The sequence below is a fragment of the Podarcis filfolensis genome, assembly GCF_964270895.1.
Source record: "Podarcis filfolensis genome assembly, chromosome: 14".
NCBI lineage: Eukaryota > Metazoa > Chordata > Lepidosauria > Squamata > Lacertidae > Podarcis > Podarcis filfolensis.
The window spans coordinates 49,446,003-49,470,987 of record NC_139616.1 but is presented as its reverse complement, the minus strand read 5'-3'; the positions used below and the strand labels follow the sequence as shown (position 1 = coordinate 49,470,987).

The window sequence follows — 24,985 nt, the reverse complement described above, 5'->3', positions numbered from 1 at the left end:
AGGCCCAATTTAAAGTACTGGTTAAAACTTTTAAAGCCCTATATGACTTACAACGGTTACCTGAAAGACTCTTCTGATCATATTTGTACATTTGGATACAACAAACCAAAGACTTGCTTCAGGAAGGACAAGGAAATACTTCAGTAGAAGATTTTTTTTTAATTGCACTAGGAGAGTTCTTGATTCTTTCTCTGATAAATCAACGAGAACTTGCAGTGGAAAGGACGAGAGGCATAACAAGAAGAAAGGGATCTAACAAAACCCACAATTAATGAATATGAGAAACAGGCAGTGTGTCTCCGTGGGGCTAGCTGTCCTCCCATCTCCAGCGACAAGGGGAAGATTCACCCCTGGCTGCTTTCCTGGAGCTCAGTTTCCTTCTCAAGGAGGAGAATTTGTCTCCAAGGACCTTCCGCAGCCCCACAGTGTCACTGGCAAAAGGCAGGTCCCTCCGGACGCTGGGCAGCTCCCCTGTGAACATTTCCCAGCGGGCCAGGGCATCCACCGCCTTGTCTACTTGCAAGAGATCCTCCTCGGATACGTCCTTCTCGAGAGCGGCAATGCACATCTCCAGCCACAGGGTGTACTCCTTAATTATGTCCGAGGGCTTGGGAGCAGCGCCCAGTCGCTCCTGGCTGGGAGCATCGGCCAGAGAACAGGACGGCTCGTCGAGGTCAAGATCCTGCAATGTGGAAACCGCCTGGCTGCAAGTATCTGGGGTCAGGGGGTCCGAGAGGGACGTCACCGCTTCGGAATCGTTCTCTCCACCCATCCCAGAGTCAGCGCTGTATGGCAAAACGTCTTCCGATACAGACAAGTCTGCCGGGTCTTGGCTGGGCCAGGTAGACAAAAGAGTTTGCATCCAGGCATAGAGTTTCTGCACCAGAGAACAAAAACGGGGTAACTGCTTCTGTTGCCATTTCAGATCAGGGCACTGATAGTCAGGGAACACAGAAACAGAGGGCGCTGCCTTGCTCAAAGTGAGACCCATTGGTCTACCTAGCTCGGGGTTGTCTGCATGGACTTCCAGAAACTCCCCAAGCAGAAGTCCCTACCTAGGAGATACCTACCTAGGACCTTCTCTTGGGCTTGGGCACTCCTGATTTGGGCAGGTTGGAGGATGGATGGCGGGTGACATGAGGTTGAATCCTGACAAGACAGAAGTACTGTCTTTGGGGGACAGGGGGCAGGTGGTTGTGGGGGACTCCGTGGTCCTGAATGGGGTAACTGTGCCCCGAAGGACCAGGTGCGCAGCCTCGGAGTCATTTTGGACTCACAGCTGTCCATGGAGGCGCAGGTCAGTTCTGTGTCTGTCTACCAGCTCCATCTGGTACGCAGGCTGAGACCCTACCTGTCCACAGACTGTCTCACCAGAATGGTGCATGCTCTAGCTATCTCCCGCTTGGACTATTGCAATGCGTTCTACGTGGGGCTACCTTTGAAGGTGACCCGGAAACTGCAATTAATTCAGAATGTGGCAGCTAGACTGGTGACTGGGAGCAGCCACCGGGACCATATAACACCAGTCCTGAGAGACCTGCATTGGCTCCCAGTACATTTCCGAGCACAATTCAAAGTGTTGCCGCTGGCCTTTAAAGCCCTAAACGGCCTTGGTCCAGTGTCTGAAGGAGCATCTCCACCCCCATCATTCAGCCCGGACACTGAGGTCCAGCACCAAGGGCCTTCTGGCAGTTCCCTCACTGCAAGAAGTGAGGTTACATAGAACCTGGCAGAGGGCCTTCTCAGTAGTGGCGCCTGCCCTGTGGAACACCCTCCTATCAGACGTTAAGGAAATAAGCAACTATCCTACTTTTAAAAGACATCTGAAGGCAGCCCTCTTTAGGGAAGTTTTTAATGTTTAATGCTGTATTGTGTTTTTAATATTCGATTGGGAACCGCCCGGAGTGGCTGGCGAAACCCAGCCAGATGGGCGGGGTATAAATAATATATTATTATTATAGGTCTAATTTGCTATTGAAGCATTTGCTTCAGCTCAGATTAAAGCAGCCTTTGTCAACTAGATCTTTTGGATTACAACTCCTATTAGCCCCATCAAGCACAAGCTGAGGCTGACGGGAACAGCAGTCCAAAGTATATGGAAAGCTGAACTAAAGCATCAAGCGTTTCCCTTGAGTGTGGTCAGATCCTCCAGAGCCCCTGCACAGCCTCTGGAACCAGCACCTGCTCCATGGCCAGTCATCTCTCAGCCTTATCCTGTGCCTTAGGGGTGCAGAACCTGGCCAGAATGAGGACCTGCATGAGGAGAGCCACACAGGGACACAGACAGGCTGATCCCATGCCCTACACGGCAAATGGCTTGAGACTCTCTTGAGCCGCCTGTAGGTTTCTGCTCTCCAGACAACTTCTCTGCTTCCGTCTCCCTCTGATGGGGATTGTAAGATGAGCAGCTTGGAGCTGGTGACCAGACAAACCCCCGCCTTGCAGAAAGGAGGGAAAGAGCCATCTTGCTCTCTGAGTCTCTTACCTTGTAGCGCTCGATGAGTTTGAAACCCACCACGTACTGCAGCTTCCGGAGGCATATTGGGCAGGGCTCCAGTGGCCGCAGCAGAACTTCATCCAAACTCAGAGCCCCCTGCATGATGCACTGGAGCCAACGGCAATTCCCCAAGCCAATCAGGTGGCAGATCTCATGGCATGTGACCTTTCATTGGGGGGAAAAACCAAGAGCAGATTCAGCTGAACTTTCACTGTTGGGTTTGCTTTTCCTGCCTTGAAATGGTTCTCCTTTCCTCCACCATCACCAGGGCCGGATTTAGGTTTGATGAGGCCCTCAGCTACTGAAGATAATGGGGCCCTTTAGATATCCAGCTGTCCTCGGTGGCACCTAAGACTCGAAAAGTGGAAATTTGCCCAAAAATTTGCTCCGACCATAATGCTGTGAAAATGGAGATGAAATTAACACCAACCGGTTCCTTCAGATGGAGGATGAATGACACCTTGTTCAGAGATCAAGAGGTCACTAAGAAGGCCCAAAAAACCTTGAGAGACTATTTTGAGATAAATTTGAACACCACTATTGAAAAAAGAATAATCAGGGACGCAAGTAAAGCAGTTATGAGGGGGTTTCTGATTCAACAGAATGCAATAAAGAAGAGAGCCCAAAATGAGAAAAAAGATAAAATTTTGGAAAAAATAAAAGAGGGTGAGAAGAAACTGAGAGCGAAACCAAAGTCACAAGAGATTCTGAGAGATATAAAGTTATACCAAGTGCAATATATGAAGATGATGAATCAGGAAATTGAATGGAAAATCAAACAAATGAGACAAAGGACATTTGAATCGGCTAATAAATGTGGAAAATTGCTAGTTTGGCAAATGAAAAAAAGACAAAAGCTCAACACTATTACTAACTTGGAAGTGGAAGGAAAGAACATTCAGAATCCAGTGGAAATTAAAAAATGCTTCCAGAGGTATTTTAAACAGTTATACACACAAGGGCCACAGAAAGAGTTTGATATAGACCAATTTTTAAAAACAAATGGATTACAAAAAATCTCTCAAGAAAATAAGATAATGCTGAACCAAAAAATTACAGAACAGGAGGTAGAAGGTGCTATTCAGAATATGCAGTTGGGCAAATCTCCAGGGCCGGATGGCCTAACCTCAAAATATTATAGATCCTTGAAAGATTGGATAATTCAACCACTAAAGGAGGTCTGTAATAAAATTTTGGAGGGGAAAAAAGTGCCAGAGTCATGGAAGGAAGCCTATATTACGCTTATACCGAAAACTGAGTCTGAAAAGACACAACTTAAGAACTACCGCCCCATATCCCTGCTCAATGTGGATTATTAAATATTTGTTGATATTTTGGCTAATAGATTAAAAAAAGTATTAGTGGAAGAGATACATAAGGACCAAGCCGGCTTTCTCCCAGATAGACACTTGTCTGACAACACGAGGAATATAATTAACATTTTGGAGAAGTTGCAAGTGAATATTAATACTAAAGCAGTTTTAATTTTCATAGATGCGGAGAAAGCCTTTGACAATATTTCTTGGAATTTTATGAAGAAAAATCTCCAGGGGATGGGGGTTGGTCAAGGGTTTGTAAATGGTATAAGTGCAATTTACTCAGAACAAAAGGCTAAATTAATTGTTAACAATGTGGTGACAGAGGAATTCAAGATAGAGAAAGGGACACGACAAGGCCGCCCAATTTCCCCATTGCTGTTTATTTCGGTCCTGGAGGTTTTGCTAAATATGATTAGAAGGGACCATCTGATTAAAGGTATACAGGTCGGAGCCAAACAATACAAACTGAAAGCTTTCGCAGATGACTTAGTTTTGATGTTACAGGAGCCAGAATCTAGTACTAAAAGAGTATTAGAACTGATTCAAGAATTTGGTCACATGGCAGGATTCAAGCTGAACAAGTTAAAAACTAAAGTTCTTGAGAAAAATTTAACACCGATTGAGAAAGAGGGGTTTCAGAAGGAGACAGGTTTAACATTGGTTAAGAAAGTAAAATACCTGGGGGTTAATATGACTGCTAAGAACTTAAACTTATTTAAAGATAACTATGAGAAATGTTGGTCAGAAGTGAAAAAGGACTTAGACATATGGTCAAATTTGAAGCTTTCCTTGTTGGGTCGAATTGCTGTTATAAAGATGAATGTATTGCCAAGAATGTTATTTTTGTTTCAATCACTGCAAATTTTGGACAAAATGGATTGTTTCAAGAAGTGGCAGAGAGATATTTCTAGATTTGTCTGGCAGGGCAAGAAGCCCAGAATAAAATTTAAAATATTAACTGATGCAAAGGAAAGAGGTGGATTTGCCCTGCCAGACCTTAAACTTTACTATGAATCAGCAGCATTCTGCTGGTTGAAAGATTGGCTGCTTCTTGAGAACACAGACATTTTGGACTTAGAAGGTTTTAATAACGTTTTTGGGTAGCATGCATATTTGTGGTACGACAAGGTTAAAGCACATAAAGCATTTAAAAACCATATTGTCAGGAAAGCATTGTTCAATGTCTGGATAAGAAATAAGGACCTACTTGAAAATAAAACCCCAAGGTGGTTGTCACCGATGGAAGCAAAGGCTCAGAAAAAGCTCAATATGGAGGCCAAATGGCCAAAATATTGGGAAATTCTGGAACAAGAAGGAGACAAATTGAAATTGCAGAGTTTTGAGAAATTAAAAGATAAAGTGCGAGATTGGCTTCATTATTATCAAATAAGAGAGGCCTATAATTTGGACAAAAAAATTGGCTTCCAGGTGGAAAAATCAAAATTGGAAACAGAACTGTTAGATCCCAAAACTAAGATACTTTCAAGAATGTATAACTTGCTGTTAAAATGGAACACGCAGGATGAAACGGTTAAATCTGCTATGATTAAATGGGCACAAGATGTTGGACATAACATTATGTTTGCTGACTGGGAACAGTTGTGGACCACTGGTATGAAATTTACGGCATGCAATGCCTTAAGAGAGAATATTATGAAAATGATATACAGGTGGTACATGACACCAGTCAAGCTTGCAAAAATATATCATCTGCCCGATAATAAATGTTGGAAATGTAAAGAAAATGAAGGTACATTCTTTCACCTTTGGTGGACGTGCCCAAAGATTAAGGCTTTCTGGGAGATGATCTATAATGAAATGAAAAAGGTATTTAAATATACCTTCCTGAAGAAACCAGAGGCCTTTCTCCTGGGCATAGTTGGCCAATTGGTGCCAAAGAAGGATAGAACTTTCTTTATGTATGCAGCAACAGCAGCAAGAATACTTATCGCAAAGTATTGGAAGACACAAGATTTACCCACCCTGGAAGAGTGGCAGATGAAGGTGATGGACTATATGGAATTGGCGGAAATGACTGGCAGAATCCGAGACCAGGGAGAAGAGTTGGTGGAAGAAGATTGGAATAAATTTAAAGACTATTTGCAGAAATATTGTAAAATTAATGAATGTTAAAATGATGCTGGATTGAAATTAAGTGGCATTAGCAACAAGGTTAATAAGAATATGAAAAAATGGATTGATAATGGATGAAAAAATATAGCTATAATATGTTAAGATATAGAGTTAAGATAAAGGAAAGAGGGTAAGGATTTGCTGAATTGATTATGTAAATGGGAATACAAAAAGGGGAGGTGTGAGGAGGTCAAGGAAACAAGCAAATGAGCCTAAAGATATTAAAAAATGGATTTGTTTTTAATTTTTTCTTATTTATTTGTTTTTTGTATCTTGTATTTTTTCTTTTTTTCCTCTTTTTTCTTCTCTATGTATTTTTGTATTTTTTGTATTTTTTCTTATTTTTTTTCTTTTTTTATGCTTTTTCTTTATTCTGTAAACCTTTGTTTTTTGTAAAACCTTAATAAATATTATATATATATATATATATATATATATATATATATATATATATATCCAGCTGTCCTTTGTCAACAACAAATTGTCACTGTTTTTTGTGTTGAATATATACTCATAATATATGCTCATACCCTTAATCTATGCTGCCTGATCATCATTCTTCAAGCACTCTTTAATATTAGATAACAGCTACAACAACTTGACCAACATTCAACTGTGCTGCACTGCAGTCTGCAGCTGCATGCTACATGTTGCCCTGCAACCAGTCCATGCAGAATGTAGGCACCCTATATATAGAAATGAGCAAACCAGTGATATTTGAGGGAGCAGGTGAGCAGGCAGGGCCCATTACTAGGAGCCTACACAACACAAAACACTGTTGCTGTATGTAGCTTTTATTGGTTTTTTTATCTTATATTTTGGAAATGTACATCCAGGTGTGTTTTTTCCTTTAATTTTTTGGGGGACCCCCAAGAGAGTGGGGCCCTAAGCTATAGCTTCTTTAGCTTATATGTAAATCCATATCCTTTTGTGTGTGTTTCTAATTGCTGGGCACTTAACCTGGGCCCTTCTGCATGCAACACAGGTGCTCCACTGCTGGGGAAATATTGCACGCCTCACCTTGCAACACTGGAGCATCTCCAGCATGTTGAACAGCAACGCCTGATGTCTGGCATGCTCCATAACTTCGTCATGAACCTCTTGTCTCCATGGCGCTGGGTTTAATGTGGTGCAACCCATCTGGGGGAAGTCGCCCGTGAACCTGGCAAAGCTGCAGACCCCCACCTCTGCGGAGGCAGGAAACAAGAGGGGGGAGAGAGGTCAGCCTTGTTTCCTCAGACGCCCAGGCATCCCGCCCAGATAGGAAAACCACCCTTACACATCTGGGTATAGAGATATCTGTTACATAATGAAGTCTGTTGAAATATATAGAGAAGATGGACAGATGTCAGTCTGATCCCAGCATTGTTTTATCTTCTAAAAATTAAGCATTAAGCAAGAGAGAGATGGAGCTGAGGATGACTGCGGCTTGGTTTCATTATGCACACAGCAAGCCAGTGTTATGCTTATATAGAATAGTGAGGGGTTAAGTACCAATTTATAGGAGGTTTTGTTGCTGGAGAGTGTGTGGTAAACGTGTACTTGAGGAGCCTTGCTGCCCCAGAATGCATTAAGCAAATTGTGCAGAACTTTGCAGGCAGAATAATGCTCAGTAGTATATCTTATTGACTTCTTTTTTTAAAAAAATAGTTCATTAAATTTATAAAAGACTGACAAGCAGAAAAATAAAAGTTCAGATAGCAGCTCTCAGTCTCATTGCTCTCTCGACAAACCTGGCAACCTTCTCTGTTGTCGAGCTGCTCTGGTCAGCTAGGAGTGAGAACAACTTGGCTTCACAAGAGCGGCCCGGGATGGCAGATAGGAGCGGCGTGATGGTCTCGTCCCTGAGATCTTTATATAGGGAGCAAGACAAGAGAACGTGTGACACAGTCTCTACGTAGCCAGCTCCACAGGGGCAGAGCCGGTTCTCAAATGAAATTTTTTGATATCTACCTTCAAGAACAGCTGAGGGTAACATATTTAGTCTGGCCAGTGTAAAGGCCCGCCTGAGTTTTGGAATGGTTAAGGTAGACAAATAAAGTGCCCGAAAATCAAAGTGGGAGGGGGGCAGATAAGCGTACCAAGCACTAAATTTCTTAATATAGGCCAAATTATTCTGCTGCTTGATATCCTTCATGCGCTGGTCAATAAAGGTTTTTGCCTTGGGGAGACCCATTTTCAGGAGATGCTGTGCTTGGAGGCCACATATAAGTAGCTTTTGATGCACTACTTTGGACCACCGACTTCTATGAGCATCTCGTGCTACTAGAGGTAGTAGTCCGGATGGGTTTAAATTTAAGCGAAGCCAATAGTTGAATGTTCTTAGCCAGGTCTGGGTTTCGACGGAGAGGAGGCCAGTCTCCAGCCGTAGGGCCGCATTTGGTGCGCATGGTGGAACGGCTAGAATCTGTCTTAAAAATTTAGACTGGACCGTTTCAAGTGTGCGGCAATGATTTCCTGTCCAGATTTGGGCCCCGTAGAGTAATTGCGCCAAGGGTTTTGCTTGAAAGACCTCCAGAGCTGCTGGGATATGTCTGCCCCCCTTCGTAAAGTAAAAGCGAGACAGTATTTTGGCGCTTTGAGATGCTTTTTCCCTAGCATATTTATGATGGGCCTCCCAGGCCCCTGTTGACTGGAAGACTACTCTGAGGTATTTGAAAATTTTGACCTGTTCTATTGGCTGATTGTCCATCTCCCATCTATGATGTCTGTGTCTCCTAGCGAAGACCATGACTTTGGTTTTTTGGTGATTAACCACCAGTTGATCTCTCCTGCAGTAGGCTGAGAATTCTCTTAGTAACCTTTTGAGGCCTACTTTAGTTCGTGATAAGAGAACTGCGTCGTCCACATAGAGTAGCGCTGAAATTGATTTTTCGGCCAATTTGGGGGCATGAAACTCCGGGGATGTTAGGTATTTGACCATGTCATTTATATATAAGTTGAATAAGGCTGGGGCTAAAATACAGCCCTGCTTGACTCCTTTGGTGGCTGGTACAGGGCCAATTAGTTGCCCATTTACTGAGGTTCTTACATATAACTTGGAGTCTTTATATAGGCTTTTTATCAAGAATAGTAATCTTTTGTCAATGTTGGTAGCATTGAGTTTAGCCCAAAGTTTGACTCGTGAGATTGAGTCAAAGGCCACCTTCAAGTCAATAAATGCTGCGTATAGAATCCCACGTGCTTTATTGACATATTTGTCAATGAGGTGTGCTAATACGAAGCAATGGTCTATTGTTGTTCTGCCCTATTCACTTAACCAACCTGGAACAATCTACCAGAGAAAAGGCCACCACTCATGGGACAGAGGGTCATGGATGAATGATAATCCAGCTTCTACCTAGGGTTTTAATAGGTCATAAGATTTTATGGTAACTATATTCGTAATGCATTTTTGTCGGTGTTTGTCCTTTGATGCTATGGCCTGTCGGCTACGCAAATAAAGTCTATTCTATTCTATTCTATTCTATTCTATTCTATTCTATTCTATTCTATTCTATTTTTAATACGCTGCTGTATGCAACTTTAATATTCAAATAAATCCATTATAGCAGGAGTTGGGCATCTCTGGCCTCTGGGCCAATCTTGGCCTGGCAGGGTGTCCAGTTTTGCCCACAAGGCCATTTCTCCAAAACCAGGCCCAGCTGTCAATCAACTGACATAACAGCTGACATAAGCTGATGGGTGCGGGAACAGAGTTCAATTCTGCACTGGCTGTGGCCACCAGTTCCCCATAGGGAACTTGCACATTCAGCCAAAGTAGTAGCATTTAACTGATGAACAGAGAATTCAGCCCTGCTAGTGATGTATGGAAGTGAGAGCTGGAATATAAAGAAGGCTGATCGTCAAAGAATTGATGCTTTTGAATTATGGTGCTGGAGGAGACTCTTGAGAGTCCCATGGACTGCAAGAAGATCAAACCTATCCTTTCTGAAGGAAATCAGCCCTGAGTACTCACTGGAAGAACAGATCGTGAAGCTGAGGCTCCAAGACTTTGGCCACCTAATGAGAAGAGAAGACTCCCTGGAAAAGACCCTGATGTTGGGAAAGATGGAGGGCACAAGGAGAAGGGGACGACGGAGGACGAGATGGCTGGACAGTGTTCTCGAAGCTACCAACATGAGTTTGACGAAACTGTGGGAGGCAGTGGAAGACAGAAGTGCCTGGCGTGCTCTGGTCCAGGGGGTCACGAAGACTCAGACACGACTAAACAACAACAAGATGTTGCTTTGCCACTGTGTTCCCTATGGGGCATAAGAGCCAACTCTGGCGCGCTGTGGGTGCTTGGGCACCCACAATAATATTATTGTGGGGGCTGGGCACCCACAAAGTCAATGAGAAAAGCTGCCGGTAGGCTGTGGTGCTGGCTCTAAGAGAGAAGCAGTTCAGCTCTGCCCTCCACAGCCAACCAGCAACGCACCCTTTTCGGGGGGAGAGCTTGGACACAGAGCCCCTCCATTGTGGAAAAGGGTGTGTTGCTGACTGAGGAGGAAGAGGAGCTGCCAGCCACTGCAACTTCCATGTTGCGGCAGCAGGCATCCACAATCCAGAGGGTGAGATGGAACCCCTGCTATGGGGAACATGCTGGTGGAAAAACCCCTCCCTGATCCCCGTGGGTCAACTTTGATGTCATTATAACACCAGATGATTGACAAGTGGGTGGACTCACCTACCTGCCCACAGAGGGACCGAAAGAGCTGGCCTACTGAGCCGCAGAGTTTGTACAGCACCACCCAGGCACCTGGCACTTGACTGCACAAGCCAAGAAGATGCTCTGCCACAGGTAGCTTTACCTAGTGTACCCTCACAGGCATTTCGTTAGTAATTATTTTATTATTTCAGATCAATTCCCAGGCAGCTTAAAATATAGAATTCCAGATTACTAAACTGCAATAAAACCCGGTTTTAAAAGCAAAAAAACAAGCAGTTGGAAAAGCAGCAGGATTGATAACTATGCTGCAAAAAAAAGCGCTGGTAGAGCTAAATGAATTAAATTACAATTAATCTGGTAGGATCCTTTGTTTGTTTGTTTTATTTTTGAAGCAAACTGCCTAATGTCCATCTGGTTGGTTTACCAGGGTTCCTCTATATCAGAAAGCGGGGTGGAGGCTGTCCAACTAATTAACCACCCAATGAACCTCATTGATATCCCTGCCACATTAAACGCTTGGCAACTATTAATGAAACCGGAACAACAAGTTATAGAAAACTGCAGAATAGTGGAAGAACTGGCGGGATTTCAGGAGGAGAGGACCACAATCAATCATTGTTTCGCTCTTAAATTAATCCAGTCAAAAATATACAGGGGGGGCAAACACATTAAGAACTTAAGAAGAACTTGCTGCACCAGACCAGTGGCTCTGCTGGTCCAGCATCCTCTTCTCCCAGCTGCCTGTGAGAAACCAACAAGCAGGATCCGAGCACAACCAGTATTCAGAAGCACAGAAGAGAGCCAGTGTGGTGTAGTGGTTAAGAGCGGTGGACTCGTAGTCTGGTGAACCGGGTTCGGTTCCCCACTCCTCCACATGCAGCTGCTGGGTGACCTTGGCCCAGTCACACTTCTCTGAAGTCTCTCAGCCTCACTCACCTCACAGAGTGTTTGTTGTGGGGGAGGAAGGGAAAGGAGAATGTTAGCCCCTTTGAGACTCCTTAAGGGGAGTGAATTGGCCACCTCATGAGAACAGAAGACTCCCTGGAAAAGACCCTGATGTTGGGAAAGATTGAGGGCACAAGGAGAAGGGGACGACAGAGGACGAGATGGTTGGACAGTGTTCTTGAAGCTACCAGCATCAGTTTGACCAAACTGCGGGAGGCAGTGGAAGACAGGAGTGCCTGGCGTGCTCTGGCCCACAGGGTCACGAAGAGTCAGACACGACTAAATGACTAAACAACAACAAAAAGGGGAGTGAAAGGTGGGATATCAAGTCCAAACTCTTCTTCTGCTGCTGCTGCCTCCCAACTCTAGAGGCAGAGCCGAGCCATCGTGCCTAGTAGCCACTTATAGCCATGAATTCCCCCACCTGTGTGCATCTGGCTTCAGCATCACACCCCGCACTCCAAGGAGCTCACAGTCCCAAATGGGAGTGGTCAACCTGCGACTGCAACTCCCGCCATCCCTGGGATAGCAAACGGAGGTGAGAGCCAAGGGCAACAGGTGATAGATGTGAGCAGATGCAGCCAGAGGTGCTTATTCTGGAAATGAAGACTGGAGTGTGGATGTTAAGGAAGTGCTTCGTGGAAAAGGTGGGCTTGGGTGTGGCAAGTTGAAAGAAGAGCACAGGAACATAGGCAACGAAATCAGACCATCGGTTGGTCCATCTAAATCAGTACTGTCAACACAGATTGACAGCTTTGCAGGGTTTTAGAGAGGTGTCTCTCTCAGCCCTGTCAGGAGATGTTGGGGGTTGAACCTGGGACCTTTAGCTTGCAAGTCAGATGCTGTGCCACTGAACTACGGTCCTTTCCTGTAGAGAGGGAGGTGATACTACATCTGTGCTGTTAGACTGGTGGGTTCCAGGGACAGAGCCTTTTTACTGGTGGCTCCGCATCTTTGGAGCTCCCTCCCCAGAGGGCATACAGTAGGGTTACCAGACATCCCCGGTTCCCGGGGACAGTCCCCGGTTTTTCAAATCTGTCCCCAGACAAATTCCGTACCTGGAATGTTCCCAGATTTGCAAATCTGTCCCTGGGAAACGTGGCAGTGGCAGCCTCAGCAGCCTGGAGCCAGCCTGGTAGTGCAGTTGGCTCTGGCTGGCTTCAGGAGCTGCTCGCTGCCACCTCCACTGCTGAAGGGGAACCAGGAATGTCCGGTGGTACAGATCTCCTGCCCTCTTCCCCCTTTGTTTTGACAGATCTAGGAAGGCTCGAGAGTCACAGGCGGGCAGGCGTTGCCCAGGAGGGGTGCAAGGCAGGTGGTTTCTCTGCTAGGCAAGGTGCAAAGCCCTTCTTTTGCACCCTGTGAAACATAAATGCACAGATTTTTTTTAAAAAAACTGGGCAACAGCCACCCACCTGTGACTCCCAAGCTTGCCCCAATCAGTCAAAACAAAGGAGGAAGGGGGCAGGAGATCGGGGAAGGCTCGGGAGTCACGGGCGTGCGGCGTGCTGTTGCCCAGTTTTTAAAAACTGTGCATTTATGTTTCACAGGGTGTGAAAGAAGGGCTTTGCACCTTTACACAATATGCATGTGTGCTTGGGCCCAGGGTCTTTTGGCTCACCATCCCCACTACTGACTCCCTGTTGCTACTCAGCTTCAAAGAAAAAAAAAAGTGTCCCCGGATTCATTGAAAAAAATCTGGTAACCATAGTATACGGCTTCGTCACTACTAGTTTTTAAGAGAACTATGGAAGTGTTTTCCTCCCCATCCCTGGACAAACCTTGGCCAGGCAAGAACTTGCTGAAGGTGAAGCTCCATGTTTCACAGGGGTAGAGGTCGGCAAGGGTGAGACCCAAGACACAGAGGGCATCCAGGGGCTTGTTGTTCTTCAGAAAGGTCAGGATCCCATCTACGGGGGGGAAGGAAGATGCCAAAACAAAAGACACAATCCAGTGAAACTTGTCAATCTTTCAATTCCCTTGGAAGATAATTTAGAAACCTATTCCCTGCCCTTCAGCAGCAAGAACAGCCTACCCTGTTTCAGGCTTTTGTTTGTCTGTTTGTGTACTGTATTTATTTCCTGCCTTTCTCCCAAGATGGGATTCAAGGCAGCTTACAGCATTTAAAAACACTGTTGGAAAATACAAAGCAATAAAACTAGCCAATGGAATAATACAGTTAAAATACATGAGAAACACACTTGGAACCAGCATTAAAGTATTTTTTTAAAATTAAATTTATATACTACCCTTCATCTGAAGATCTCAGGGAGGCTCACAAGATAAAGTAAAGGGGGCCAGTCTGACCTCTCTTGGGAAGGAATCCCACAGTATGGCAGCGGCCACAGAAAAGGCCCTGTCTCTCCCATGTCACCCCCAACTGTGCCTCTTATATTGATGGGGCCAGGAGAAGATGCTCATTCGAGGATCTTAATACCTGGATGGGTTTGTATAGGGAGATAGGAGCTTTCAGGTAGCTTGGACCAAAGTCATATTCTGTAATGACTTGTTATTCCAATGAGATTTTCTAGCATTTATTTTCAAGCCTGAGTTTAAATATATTGCAACCTTTCCTGGGTAGCTGGGGTGGAACAGGATGAACAGAACACACCCACAGGGTATCAGTCTAATCAGAAATCCATTATGAACACACCCAATTTGGGTTAGCACCTTTTTCCATGAAAACAAAGGGATGGAAATATGTTTGTGTGGTGAGGGGCGGCATGTTCCAAAAGGAAAATGTGGTTGCAATCCTTCATCTGGTTGGTTACTGTTGCAGCTGCTAATCATGGAATGATTTTCCATGGAAATATTATTCTCCCACCCCCTGCCTCACAACTTTCCTCCTCCACTGTACAGGCAAAAGGGAAACATCGCCTAAATCAGGGTGGGAAAGCTGCGCGGCCTTCCAGAGGCTGCTAGACTCCAATTCCCATCAGCTCCACCAGCACAGCCAGTGGCCAAGGATGATGGGACCTGGAGTCCAACAACCTCTGGAGGGCCACACGGCTTCTCTATCCCTGGCCTAAGAGGGTTGAGGGGACTCAAGGACGTACTCAAGGGAGAAGGGAAGAGGGCAAGGATGACCTCAAGTTCTCGGTAACTGTCAAAGGCACTTCCCAGCCAAAGAAATGCACATGGGAAGTAAAGGTCAAGGGACCCCTGACCATTAGGTCCAGTCGTGGCCAACTCTGGGATTGCGGTGCTCATCTCGCTTTATTGGCAGAGGGAGCCGGCGTACAGCTTCTGGGTCATGTGGCCAGCATGACTAAGCCACTTCCGGTGAACCAGAGCAGCGCACGGAAATGCTGTTTACCTTCCCGCCAGAGTGGTACCTATTTATCTACTTGCACTTTGACGTGCTTTCAAACTACTAGGTTGGCAGGAGCAGGGACCAAGCAACAGGAGCTCACCCCGTCGCGGGGATTCGAACCGCCGACCTTCTGATCTGCAAGTCCTAGGCTCTGTGGTTTAACCCGCAGCACCACCCGTGTCCCTTACATGGGTGGTAGCTAGCTCTTAATTGTCAAAGCTCTGAATACCCACACACAGCAGTCTCGTATCTACTATGCTCTTCCCAGGTCTGCCCTCTATGGAGCAATTGCAGAAACAGGGGACCACTTCCCCTCCACCAGTTTATGTACTTTCTCCCGTCGGGATTTGGGCACGCAGCCGGAGACTGCACCTGTGTGGAAACTTCTTCTGCTCCTCCCTTTTCACTCCCCTTCTGGTTCTGGGAGACAGTGGTACAGGGGAGGGTGGGGAAGCACCTGGCCCTTCATTTGCCTGCCCTGCCTCCTCCTCCTTCTCTTCCAACCCATCCTTTGCTCCACCCTCCAGCCGTGAAGGATCCCCTGCCTCTGACTCTTGCCTCTGGGCTGGCAAAATTCTCCACTTACCCCCTTCTCCCGAGTCAGACTTGAGCCCCATTTCCTAGTAACACGCCTCGCCGTCCCCCAACTTGCTCTCCTGTCGGCTTACCTGTATGAAGCTGCACTCTGTCCGAATCCTGGCTGTGACGGTAACAGCAGTGGATGGAAGAGACAGGGACAGAAGGAAGGCACTTGACTCGGAGACCCCAAAAGAAAGACTCGACGCAGCCACAGAGGGAGTCCAGCAGCGAGATCCCAGCAGGACCGTCGCTTAGATCTAAGAGCAGAAGCATCAAGTCAGTTCCTCTGGGGCTCTTTCTGAAGGGGGGAGGGACTATGCCCTACAGCAATGCAAGAAAGGAGAAAAATCCCAAGGAAGGAGAAGCATCCCCAGAGCATGAGCCTCCGATGTTATTATTTGTATATGTTTTGTAAGACCCTGGCATTTGCACTTTTTGAGCAGCCATTGTCTTCCTCAGAGAAGAACATCACTAACAGGGGAGAGGGCACTCTGTATCTGAAGACTTACTGCAAGCGAAAACAATTTGCTTGTCTACCAGGGAGGATCCAGCATCTTCAGAATGTGGGAAGAAATGAAGCAAAACACACCCAGGGTCTTCAACTACATCCAAAGCCACATGCGAGACTGGCTCTAGGGGATTTTGGACAGGGTCCATTGTAAAACTAGAGATGGGTACTGGCTCTGGTGAAGTCCCTATGGGGACTTGAAGCAGGACTCCAAAGACAAGAGTGGCCTCTCAATCTGTTTCCTAAGGGATTTCAGGTGAAGATTCGGTCACCACCAAGCCCTGGTCGAAGAAAGGAACTACAGGGAAATCAGTCAGACTATCATGTACTGTTGTGGTCAGAGCCACTACTGTTGCTGCTGTAATAATAATAATAATAATAATAATAATAATAATAATAATAATAATAATAATTTATTATTTGTACCCCACCCATCTGGCTGGGTTTCTCCAGCCACTCTGGGCGGCTTCCAACAAAGATTAAAAATATATTAAAATGTCACACATTAAAAACTTCCCTGAACAGGGTTGCCTTCAGATGTCTTCTAAATGTCAGGTAGTTGTTTATCTCTTTGGCATCTGATGGGAGGGCTGGCACCCTTCTAAAGAACATAGGAAGCTGCCTTATACAGAGTTCAGACCATTGGTCCATCTAACTCAGCATTGGTTACACTGACTGGCAGCAGCTGACCAGGGTTTCACGCAGGGGTCTCCCCCAGCCCTACCTCGAGACCTTCTGCATGCAAAGCAGTAGGTGCCCTGACCAAGAGGAAAGGCACAAACTATGGCACAGATCCCTCTTTCCCTGTCTCCTTTGCAAAGCTCTCCCATCACAACCTCAATTCCACACATGGCATCCTTGTCTCCTTTGTTAGTTGGTGCCAAAGACCCAGCAGGTGCATTACCTATAGGCTGCAGGTATATGTGCTTGCGGTAGACTCTCTGCTTCCTCCTCAGCAGGGAGTAGTAGAAGGTTTCAAAGTCCTCAGGGGCATCAGGGTGGCTGAGGAGCCAGTCGAAAGCCGTCCGGATGAACAGGCTGCAGAAAAGTGTCCTGTGCGGGTTGTACGCTTCGGAGAGGAAGAGCTTTTCGGCGCTGGAGAAGGCCTTGGCGTAGAGCTCCTGCAGCGCAGGGTTCGTGGAGATCAGGGCGTCCTTCAGCGCTCGGGGCCCAAAGCTGAACTCTTGGGCATGTCTGCACTGCAACATCGCTGACGGCAGACCCCGCTTCAGTGGTGCCGCCCTCTGCCAGGAGAAGAGACCATGGTCAGCATCTAACTAGACTCTGCTCACAGGGGAGCTTGCCAGGGGAGCCAGCAAGCCCTGAGGATCGCCTGAAACATCTCAAGGTGTTGTAGGATGGCGGTTCAGAAGAGATCAAAGCTGGGAGCCCAGAACCCAGGGGGCACCATTTCACATTTGTTTTGTTGTCTATTAAATAATCAGATCCCAGAAAGATGTAAGTATTTAATCATCGCCCCCACAGTCCTTGGCACAATGGGTCAGTGCATCTGGCTGTTAACCAGAAGGTTGGTGGTTTGAGCCCAACCAGGGACAAGTGTTGGCAGAATTCCTGCATTGCAAAGGGTTGGACTTGCCCACCATTTTCCCCTGCTCTCCCGCCTACTTTTTCTCTGTCTTTCTTTCTTTCTTTCTTTCTTTCTTTCTTTCTTTCTTTCTTTCTTTCTTTCTTATTTATTTATTTGGCAGTGATCCACGCAAGTCTGCAATCGGGTAAGTGAAATTGGTGTAAGATGTTATCTACCTGCCTATTTTTAAAAATACTTAGTGATTATTTCTCCATCCCCTGGGAAAACTCAATCCCAATCTGCCGTTGCAGAATGGTTTGGTTTAGCGTTTCCATCCAAAATGATGCTCCGTGGAACTTCCTTCCTGTAATACAATGCATTGCTTAGGGCTGCCATCGTGCCAGGCACCCCTAAATTACACCACGTGCAATTTTCAATGATCTCTTCATAAATGATTCCCTTTGTAAGTCAGCTACTACCAAACGACTCCCCAACAAGCACCCATGAATTATTCTCTTTGAAGGTTCAGCTCCATCCTTCTCGTTCTCTGCTTTGCTCTGCCACCACCCTCCTCGGATAAGACGTATTCTGGAGCAACGGCAGCAAACACGAGCAGCATAATAAAATAGGGCACGACTGTGTGGCAGAACGAGAGTTTAAGCGTGGGACGTCAAAAGGTTTTGCACCCTACTGCTTTAAACCAGAAGTGCCTACAAGGAAGACTGGGGTTTACTGGTGAATCTCCAGGTGATTTGCAAAGCTTTTGGGCTTACAATGGTTTAACATAGTACAAGTCCCTGTACAACTCAGGATCAGGTTTCCTGCGAGATCCTCCTTATCTCTTATATACTCAGTAGCCCTGTGTGGTGTGTGGGAAAGGTTATCCTGCAAGTTCCAAAGATCTCAGAAGCCTCCTCTGGAGTAACTCGGAACAGGGCTTTTAGTGTGGCTGTCCCTGTTCTGTGGAATAGCATCCCTGCAGGAGCCCACATTCTGGAAGCAACTGAAGGCATTTTTGTTCTGACTCCTTCCCAGCGAGATAAATGGCTCTTCACCACAAATGTCTGCTTTGTATGGCTTAAGGTTCGTTTTAAAAGTTTTTGCTTTTTTCGTCTTTTTAATTATCTCTAGCATACATCAGCTTGAGATGGTTGCTTAGAAAGCAGTTAAGAAATACAGTGGTACCTCGGGTTAAGAACTTAATTCGTTCCGGAGGTCCATACTTAACCTGAAACTGTTCTTAACCTGAAGCACCACTTTAGCTAATGGGGCCTCCTGCTGCCGCTGCACCACCACAGCACGATTTCTGTTCTCATCCTGAAGCAAAGTTCTTAACCCGAGGTACTATTTCTGGGTTAGCGGAGTCTGTAACCTGAAGCGTACATGACCTGAAGCGTATGTAACCCGAGGTACCACTGTAAACGATAATAAAATATCCCGTTTCTTTTATTGTTGTAGTTTTGCATTTATATCCTACCTTTCACCCAAAGAGCTCAAGGACATTCTCCCCTTCCCCTTTATCCTCACAGCTAACCTGTGAGGTAGGCTATGCTGAGAGACTCTCACCCAGTGAGCTTCATGGCTGAGGGGGGTGGTTTAAACCCGGATCTCCTAAGCCCCAGTCCAACACTCTGGGCTGCTACACTAGGAGCAGGGGGAGTTGGCAACCTATTCCATAGGAAAAGGCAGCAGCAAGTGAACGGCTCAAGGGAGTGAGAAAGAGGCTGTAGATTCTGGGACTCTGGCTTAGTCCAGCATCCTGTTCTCACAGTGGCTTAATTAATAAGAATAAGCATAAGAATATTTATACCCCACCCATCTGGCTGGGTTTCCCCAGCCACTCTGGGCAGCTCCCAATGGAATATTTTAAAAAATCTAACATTAAAAACTTCCCTAAAGAGGGTTGCCTTCAGTTGTCTTCTAAAAATCAGACAGGGCGGGTGCCACTACCAAGAAGGCCCTCTGCCTGGTTCCCTGTAACACCACTTCTTGCAGGGAGGCAACCGCCAGAAGGCCCTCAGCGCTGGGCCTCAGTGTCTGGGCTGGACGATGGGGGTGGAGGCGCTCCTTCAGGTATACTGGGCCAAGGCCATTGCCCAGATAGGAAACCCGCAAGCAGGATTTGGGCATACAAGCTGCACTCTCCCCTCCCATGGTTTCCATCAACTGGGATTCAGAAGCATGGCTGCCTCCAGAGCGTGGAGGGCAGAGCGTGGCCCTTGTGGCTAGGAGCCACTGAGAGCCCTCTCCTCCTTCAATGAATGCATCTCATCCTCTTTTCAAGCCATCCAGGTTAGTAGCCATCACTGCCTCCTGGGGGAGCGAGTTCCATCATTTGACCCCCTGCTGCGTGAAGAAGGGCTTTCTCTTATCTGTCCCAAGTCTTCCAACTTGGTGATTCTATCTGGATCTAAGCTGTATTATAATATAATAATAATTATTTATTATTTATATCCCGCCCATCTGGCTGAGTTTCCCCAGCCACTCCGGGCGGCTCCCAATTGAGTGTTAAAAACAATACAGCATTAAATATTAAAAACTTCCCTGAACAGGGCTGCCTTCAGATGTCTTTTAAAGATAAGGTAGCTGCTTATTTCCTTCACATCTGAAGGGAGGGCTTTCCACAGGGCGGGCGCCGCTACTGAGAAGGCCCTGTGCCTGGTTCCCTGTAACTTGGCTTCTCGCAGGGAGGGAACTGCCAGAAGGCCCTCGGAGCTGGACCTCAGTGTCCTGGCAGAACGATGGAGGTGGAGATGCTCCTTCAGGTATACTGGACTGAGGCCTTTTAGGGCTTTCAAGGTCAGCACCAACACTTTGAATTGTGCTTGGAAACATACTGGGAGCCAATGCAGATCTCTCAGGACCAGTGGTCCCAGTGGCCACTCCCAGTCACCAGTCTAGCTGTTGCATTCAGCTGTTTTCTGGCTGAATCCTTTGAAAACGAGGAGCACTAAATCCAGTTTAACATCGCTCATCGCTAAAGGCGTTGGGCAAAGCCACCCTCTCAGTCCTCATTTTCCATTTGTAAATCAGAGAGTGCAATGAGTGGGACATTATGAACTGAAGTTCATAATGATGCTCTGCTAAAGCAAAGCATATTTGGCTCACAGGTTCACGTGGCTTTTGCAACTCTGCCAAGGGCTTCCTCCCCTCCCCCCCCCCCCCGCTATGTCGCTCTGTTTCAAAGCTGCATATTCCACTTGGCCATTCATTTTAGTGATCTCTCCATTCTGTTTGTCCCCCCCCCCCAGCCCTGGCAGACATTCAGGAGCCTCCTTCTCCTGCCATTTCCAATGTGCCCAGAACAGAGGACAAGGAAATGCACACAGACCGTCACCATGCAGAGCTTCTCAGAATAAAAACCATGTCATGGAGGCGCCCACGGGCGAACGGCAGCTTTTCCACACTGCTCAGGGGCACCTTGTTCACACTTCTCTGGAGAGACCGGATACTTTGCATAAATGGGCCTTGTTTTTAAGGCAATACCAGTTTTAAAAAAGCAAAACAGGAGCCACCAGAGGCCCGTGCTCACACAACAGGCAACTAAAAAGAGGCGTAGGAAAATTGGAGCACTGTGACATAGCTGAACATGGATCTACCCTAAGGTTTTACCAGATTTTTTTCCATGAATCCAGGGACACTTTTCAACTTCAATGGATTTTATATGGGTAAGGTAAAGGTAAAGAGACCCCTGACCATTGGGTCCAGTCGTGACCAACTCTGGGGTTGCGGCGCTCATCTCACTTTATTGGCCGAGGGAGCCGGCGTACAGCTTCCGGGTCATGTGGCCAGCATGACTAAGCTGCTTCTGGCGAACCAGAGCAGCGCACGGAAATGCTGTTTACCTTCCCACTGGAGTGGTACCTATTTATCTACTTGCACTTTGACGTGCTTTCGAACTGCTAGGTTGGCAGGAGCAGGGACCGAGTAACGGGAGCTCACCCCATCATGGGGATTTGAACCACCAACCTTCTGATCAGCAAGTCCTAGGCTCTGTGGTTTAACCCAGAGCCTTAATCCCTTTATATAGGTACTGTCCCTGGGAAACAGGGATGTCTGGTAACCTTAATCTACCTGCGAGGCTGCAGGTTTGCAATGTGATTGCTCAGCCCTTTGCAACTCACCGTTGTGTGTGTGTGGCTCCTAGGAATTGTGCTGTGATGAGGAGCAGTAAGAGTCTACCTCCACAGAGTTTGCAGAGGTTCCTTCCTGTTTCCTGGGGAAGCAACCCAAACTGTCTCTCCTCCCAATGCCAGCATCACAGGAGAAGAGCTGGAGAAGAGTGCCAGCAAGGGAGCTACGGCCACAGCTTGCCTCTCCAAAAGGCTTTGGGGAAAGGTGATGCTAAAATCCAGTACCAAGACAAAGGTCTACCAAGCTTGCCTGTTGAGCATGCGGCTTTACGGAAGTGTAAAAGGTAAAGGTAAAGGTACCCCTGCCCGTACGGGCCAGTCTTGACAAACTCTAGGGTTGCACGCTCATCTCACTCTAGAGGCCGGGAGCCAGCGCTGTCCGCAGACACTTCCGGGTCACGTGGCCAGCGTGACAAGCTGCATCTGGCGAGCCAGCGCAGCACACGGAACGCCGTTTACCTTCCCGCTGGTAAGCGGTCCCTATTTATCTACTTGCACCCGGGGGTGCTTTCGAACTGCTAGGTTGGCATGCGCTGGGACCGAACGACGGGAGCGCACCCCGCCGCGGGGATTCGAACCGCTGACCATGCGATCGGCAAGTCATAGGCGCTGAGGTTTTACCCACAGCGCCACCTGCGTCCCTTACGGAAGTGAGTCGTGGGCAATTACAGCCACCAGGAGTGACGCCTCAACACTTTCCATGTGCGCTGTGTCAGGAAGATTTGGGGTTTCACATGGCAGGATAGAGTCTCAAACCAAGATGTGTTTTCCCAAGCCCACATTCCCAGTGTGTTCACACTCCTATCGTGGCTCGGCCATGTCCACAGAATGGAAGATGGCAGGATCCCCAGGGGCAAGCTCTACGGCAGGGGTCAGCAAACTTTTTCAGCAGGGGGCCAGTCCACTGTCCCTCAGACCTTGTGGGGGGCTGGACTATATTTTGAAGAAGAAAAAATATGAACAAATTTCCTATGCCCCACAAATAACCCAGAGATGCATTTTAAATAAAAGCACACATTCTACTCATGTAAAAACACGCTGATTCCCAGACCGTCCATGGGCCGGATTTAGAAGGCGATTGGGCCAGATCCAGCCCCCAGGCCTTAGTTTGCCCACCCATGCACTACGGGGAGCTGGCTTTGGGCACCAAGCCCATCGGCAGACCAACTCTGTGTTACAAAGATGTCTGCAAACGTGACATGAAGTCTGGCAACATTAACACTGCCGTATGGGAATGCTTTGCAGACAGTCACAGTGCCTGATGGTCATTCTGGCCGCCCATCCAAAACAGTGACCACAGAAGGAATGACGGCTGGGAGTGTGCTGCAGCAACAAGAAGTACACGTGCTATTCTAGGCTGCATCAACAGAAGCATAGTGCCCCAATCAAGGGAAGCCATAGTATCGCTCTATTCTGCCTTGGTCAGACCACAACTGGAGTACTGTGTCCAGTTCTTGGTGTCGCAGTTTAAGAAGGATGTTGACAAGCTGGAACGTGTGCAGAGGAGGGCAACCAAGATGATCAAGGGTCCGGAAACCAAGCCTGATGAGGAACGGTTGAGGGAGCTGGGTATGTTTAGCCTAGAAAAGAGGAGGATTTGATGGCTATCCTAAAGGGCTGCCACATGGAAGATGGAGCAAGCTTGTTTTTTCCTGCTCTGGAGGGTAGGACCCAAACCAGTGGATTCAAGTCAGAAGAAAGCAGCTTCAGATTAAACATCTGGAAGAGCTAGAACTGTTCCTCAGACTTCCTCAGAAGATGGCAGACTTCCTTTCCTTGGAGGTTTTTAAGCAGACCTTGGATGCAGTGGTGTAGCATGGGGGGTGCAGGGGGGGCCGGCCGCACCGGGCACAACATCTGGGGCTAGGGCAAATCCATGGGTTAGGGGGCACAAATTACTTGCCTTGCCCCGGGTGCTGACAACCCACGCTATGCCACTGCTTGGATGGCCACCTGTCATAGATGCTTTAGTTGTGATTCCTGCAGTGCAGGAGGCTGGGCACTAGATTACCTGTGGGGTGGCTTCCACCACTACAATTCTGATTCTATATCACTTTTTGGGTGGGCAGTATATTTTTTTTAATGATACCCTAGGAAACGGCTGTAGATTACCGCTAAAGAACCTGCTTTGCATGCAACAGGTCCCAGCATTCCCGTCTAGGGCTGGCAATGCCTCCTCTGAACCCCTGGAGTGCTGCTGCCGGCCCGTGCCGGCAACACTGAGCTAGATCGGCAACGCAGCTTCCTATGCTCCTAAACCACGCTGCCTGCTTCAGAAGCGCTCGCTCCATCTATTAAAAAGGCGGGGCGGGATTTACATGAATGTAAAGGTTAACGGAAGGGCCTCCAGAGGACCAGGGCGGGCGGCGGTATTATTTTGCAGAACACCAGGCACTCTCGGCGCATCCTGCGAGTTTAGAGATAACCCTGGCGCCGATCGCACCCCCTCCCCTTGGGACCCCTTTCCCCTTTTCGGCCTGGCACTGTGGACACGGGGTGCCCGCCCGTCACGCTCTCCCGACCCGCGTGCGCGCCGGACCCCGGAACGCGACTCCCGGGCTCATTCTCACGTTCACTCGCACCCCGCTGCAGCACCTCCCGATCCGCAACGCCTCTGCCCCCGAGCCTGTGGCAAGTTGCTCGACGCTTGTCCTTCTTCCCGTCCGATGACAGGCGAAGGGCAACGGGAGCCCCAGGCAAGGGAATTCTCCCGGTCGAGCGGCGGCGGCGAAGCCGGGAAGCGGATCTCCCGCGTCGACGCGGAGATGAGCGAAGCCCCTTCCCAAGACGGCACTTGGCTGAGCCTGAGCAGCGACGTGGCTCGCCAGCATTTCTTGCAGTTGTGCGCGACGCACCTGCCCTTTTCTCCCCAGGGAGTGGGGAGTCCCCAAACTCCTCCCGCCACCTCCCCGGATCTGGAGAAGCCACTTTGCAAAGGCGCGTTTCCTCCTCCTCCACCTCCGCGATTTGCAACGGGGTTCCTCCTCGCTCGCTCGCCTCTCGTGCAAATCTGCAGCGCTTGGCGGCGGCGAAGCGGCCGTCACTTACCTCGCTCTCCCTCCAAACGCAGCCGGGATTGCGCGGGGATCTCCCTTCCTGCAGACGTGGAGGGAGGGAGGCTGGCTGGGGCGAGCGGGAGACGGAGCGGGGGCAGCTGGCGAAGCCGTGACGCGCCGGGAGGATGGGGTTTGCGCGCCGCCGGCTGGAGAGGCGGGGTGAGGACTGGGGAGAGAGCAGGCGAGGCAGAAGGAGGGGGGGGCTCCGATGAGGAAGGGGGGCAGTGTCGGGGAAAGTGGGGGCGTGATAGGAAAACAAACCGCAGGAAAAACAAACCACCCCGGTTGCAATTTGACTGGCCCTTCCTCAGAACATATTGGCA

General features: G+C 47.9%; 1 protein-coding gene across 3 annotated transcripts; it reads right to left on the bottom strand.

Annotated features, from left to right (window-relative positions):
• Positions 1-139: 139 nt before the first annotated feature.
• Positions 140-24,765, bottom strand: AMZ1 (archaelysin family metallopeptidase 1). 3 transcript variants are annotated; one of them, XM_083585769.1, is made up of 7 exons: positions 24,655-24,765; positions 16,850-17,189; positions 15,527-15,694; positions 13,327-13,455; positions 6,970-7,136; positions 2,486-2,662; positions 140-877 (listed from the first exon to the last, which is right to left on the bottom strand). In XM_083585769.1, exons 2-7 carry the CDS (start codon positions 17,151-17,153, stop codon positions 308-310), a joined length of 1,515 nt encoding a protein of 504 aa, XP_083441895.1. In that variant the 5' UTR covers positions 17,154-17,189; positions 24,655-24,765; the 3' UTR covers positions 140-307. The 3 variants fall into 3 exon arrangements, with proteins under 3 accessions (XP_083441895.1, XP_083441896.1, XP_083441897.1); XM_083585770.1 differs by lacking the exon at positions 24,655-24,765 and adding an exon at positions 24,462-24,599; XM_083585771.1 differs by having other exon boundaries at positions 633-833.
• Positions 24,766-24,985: the final 220 nt, after the last annotated feature.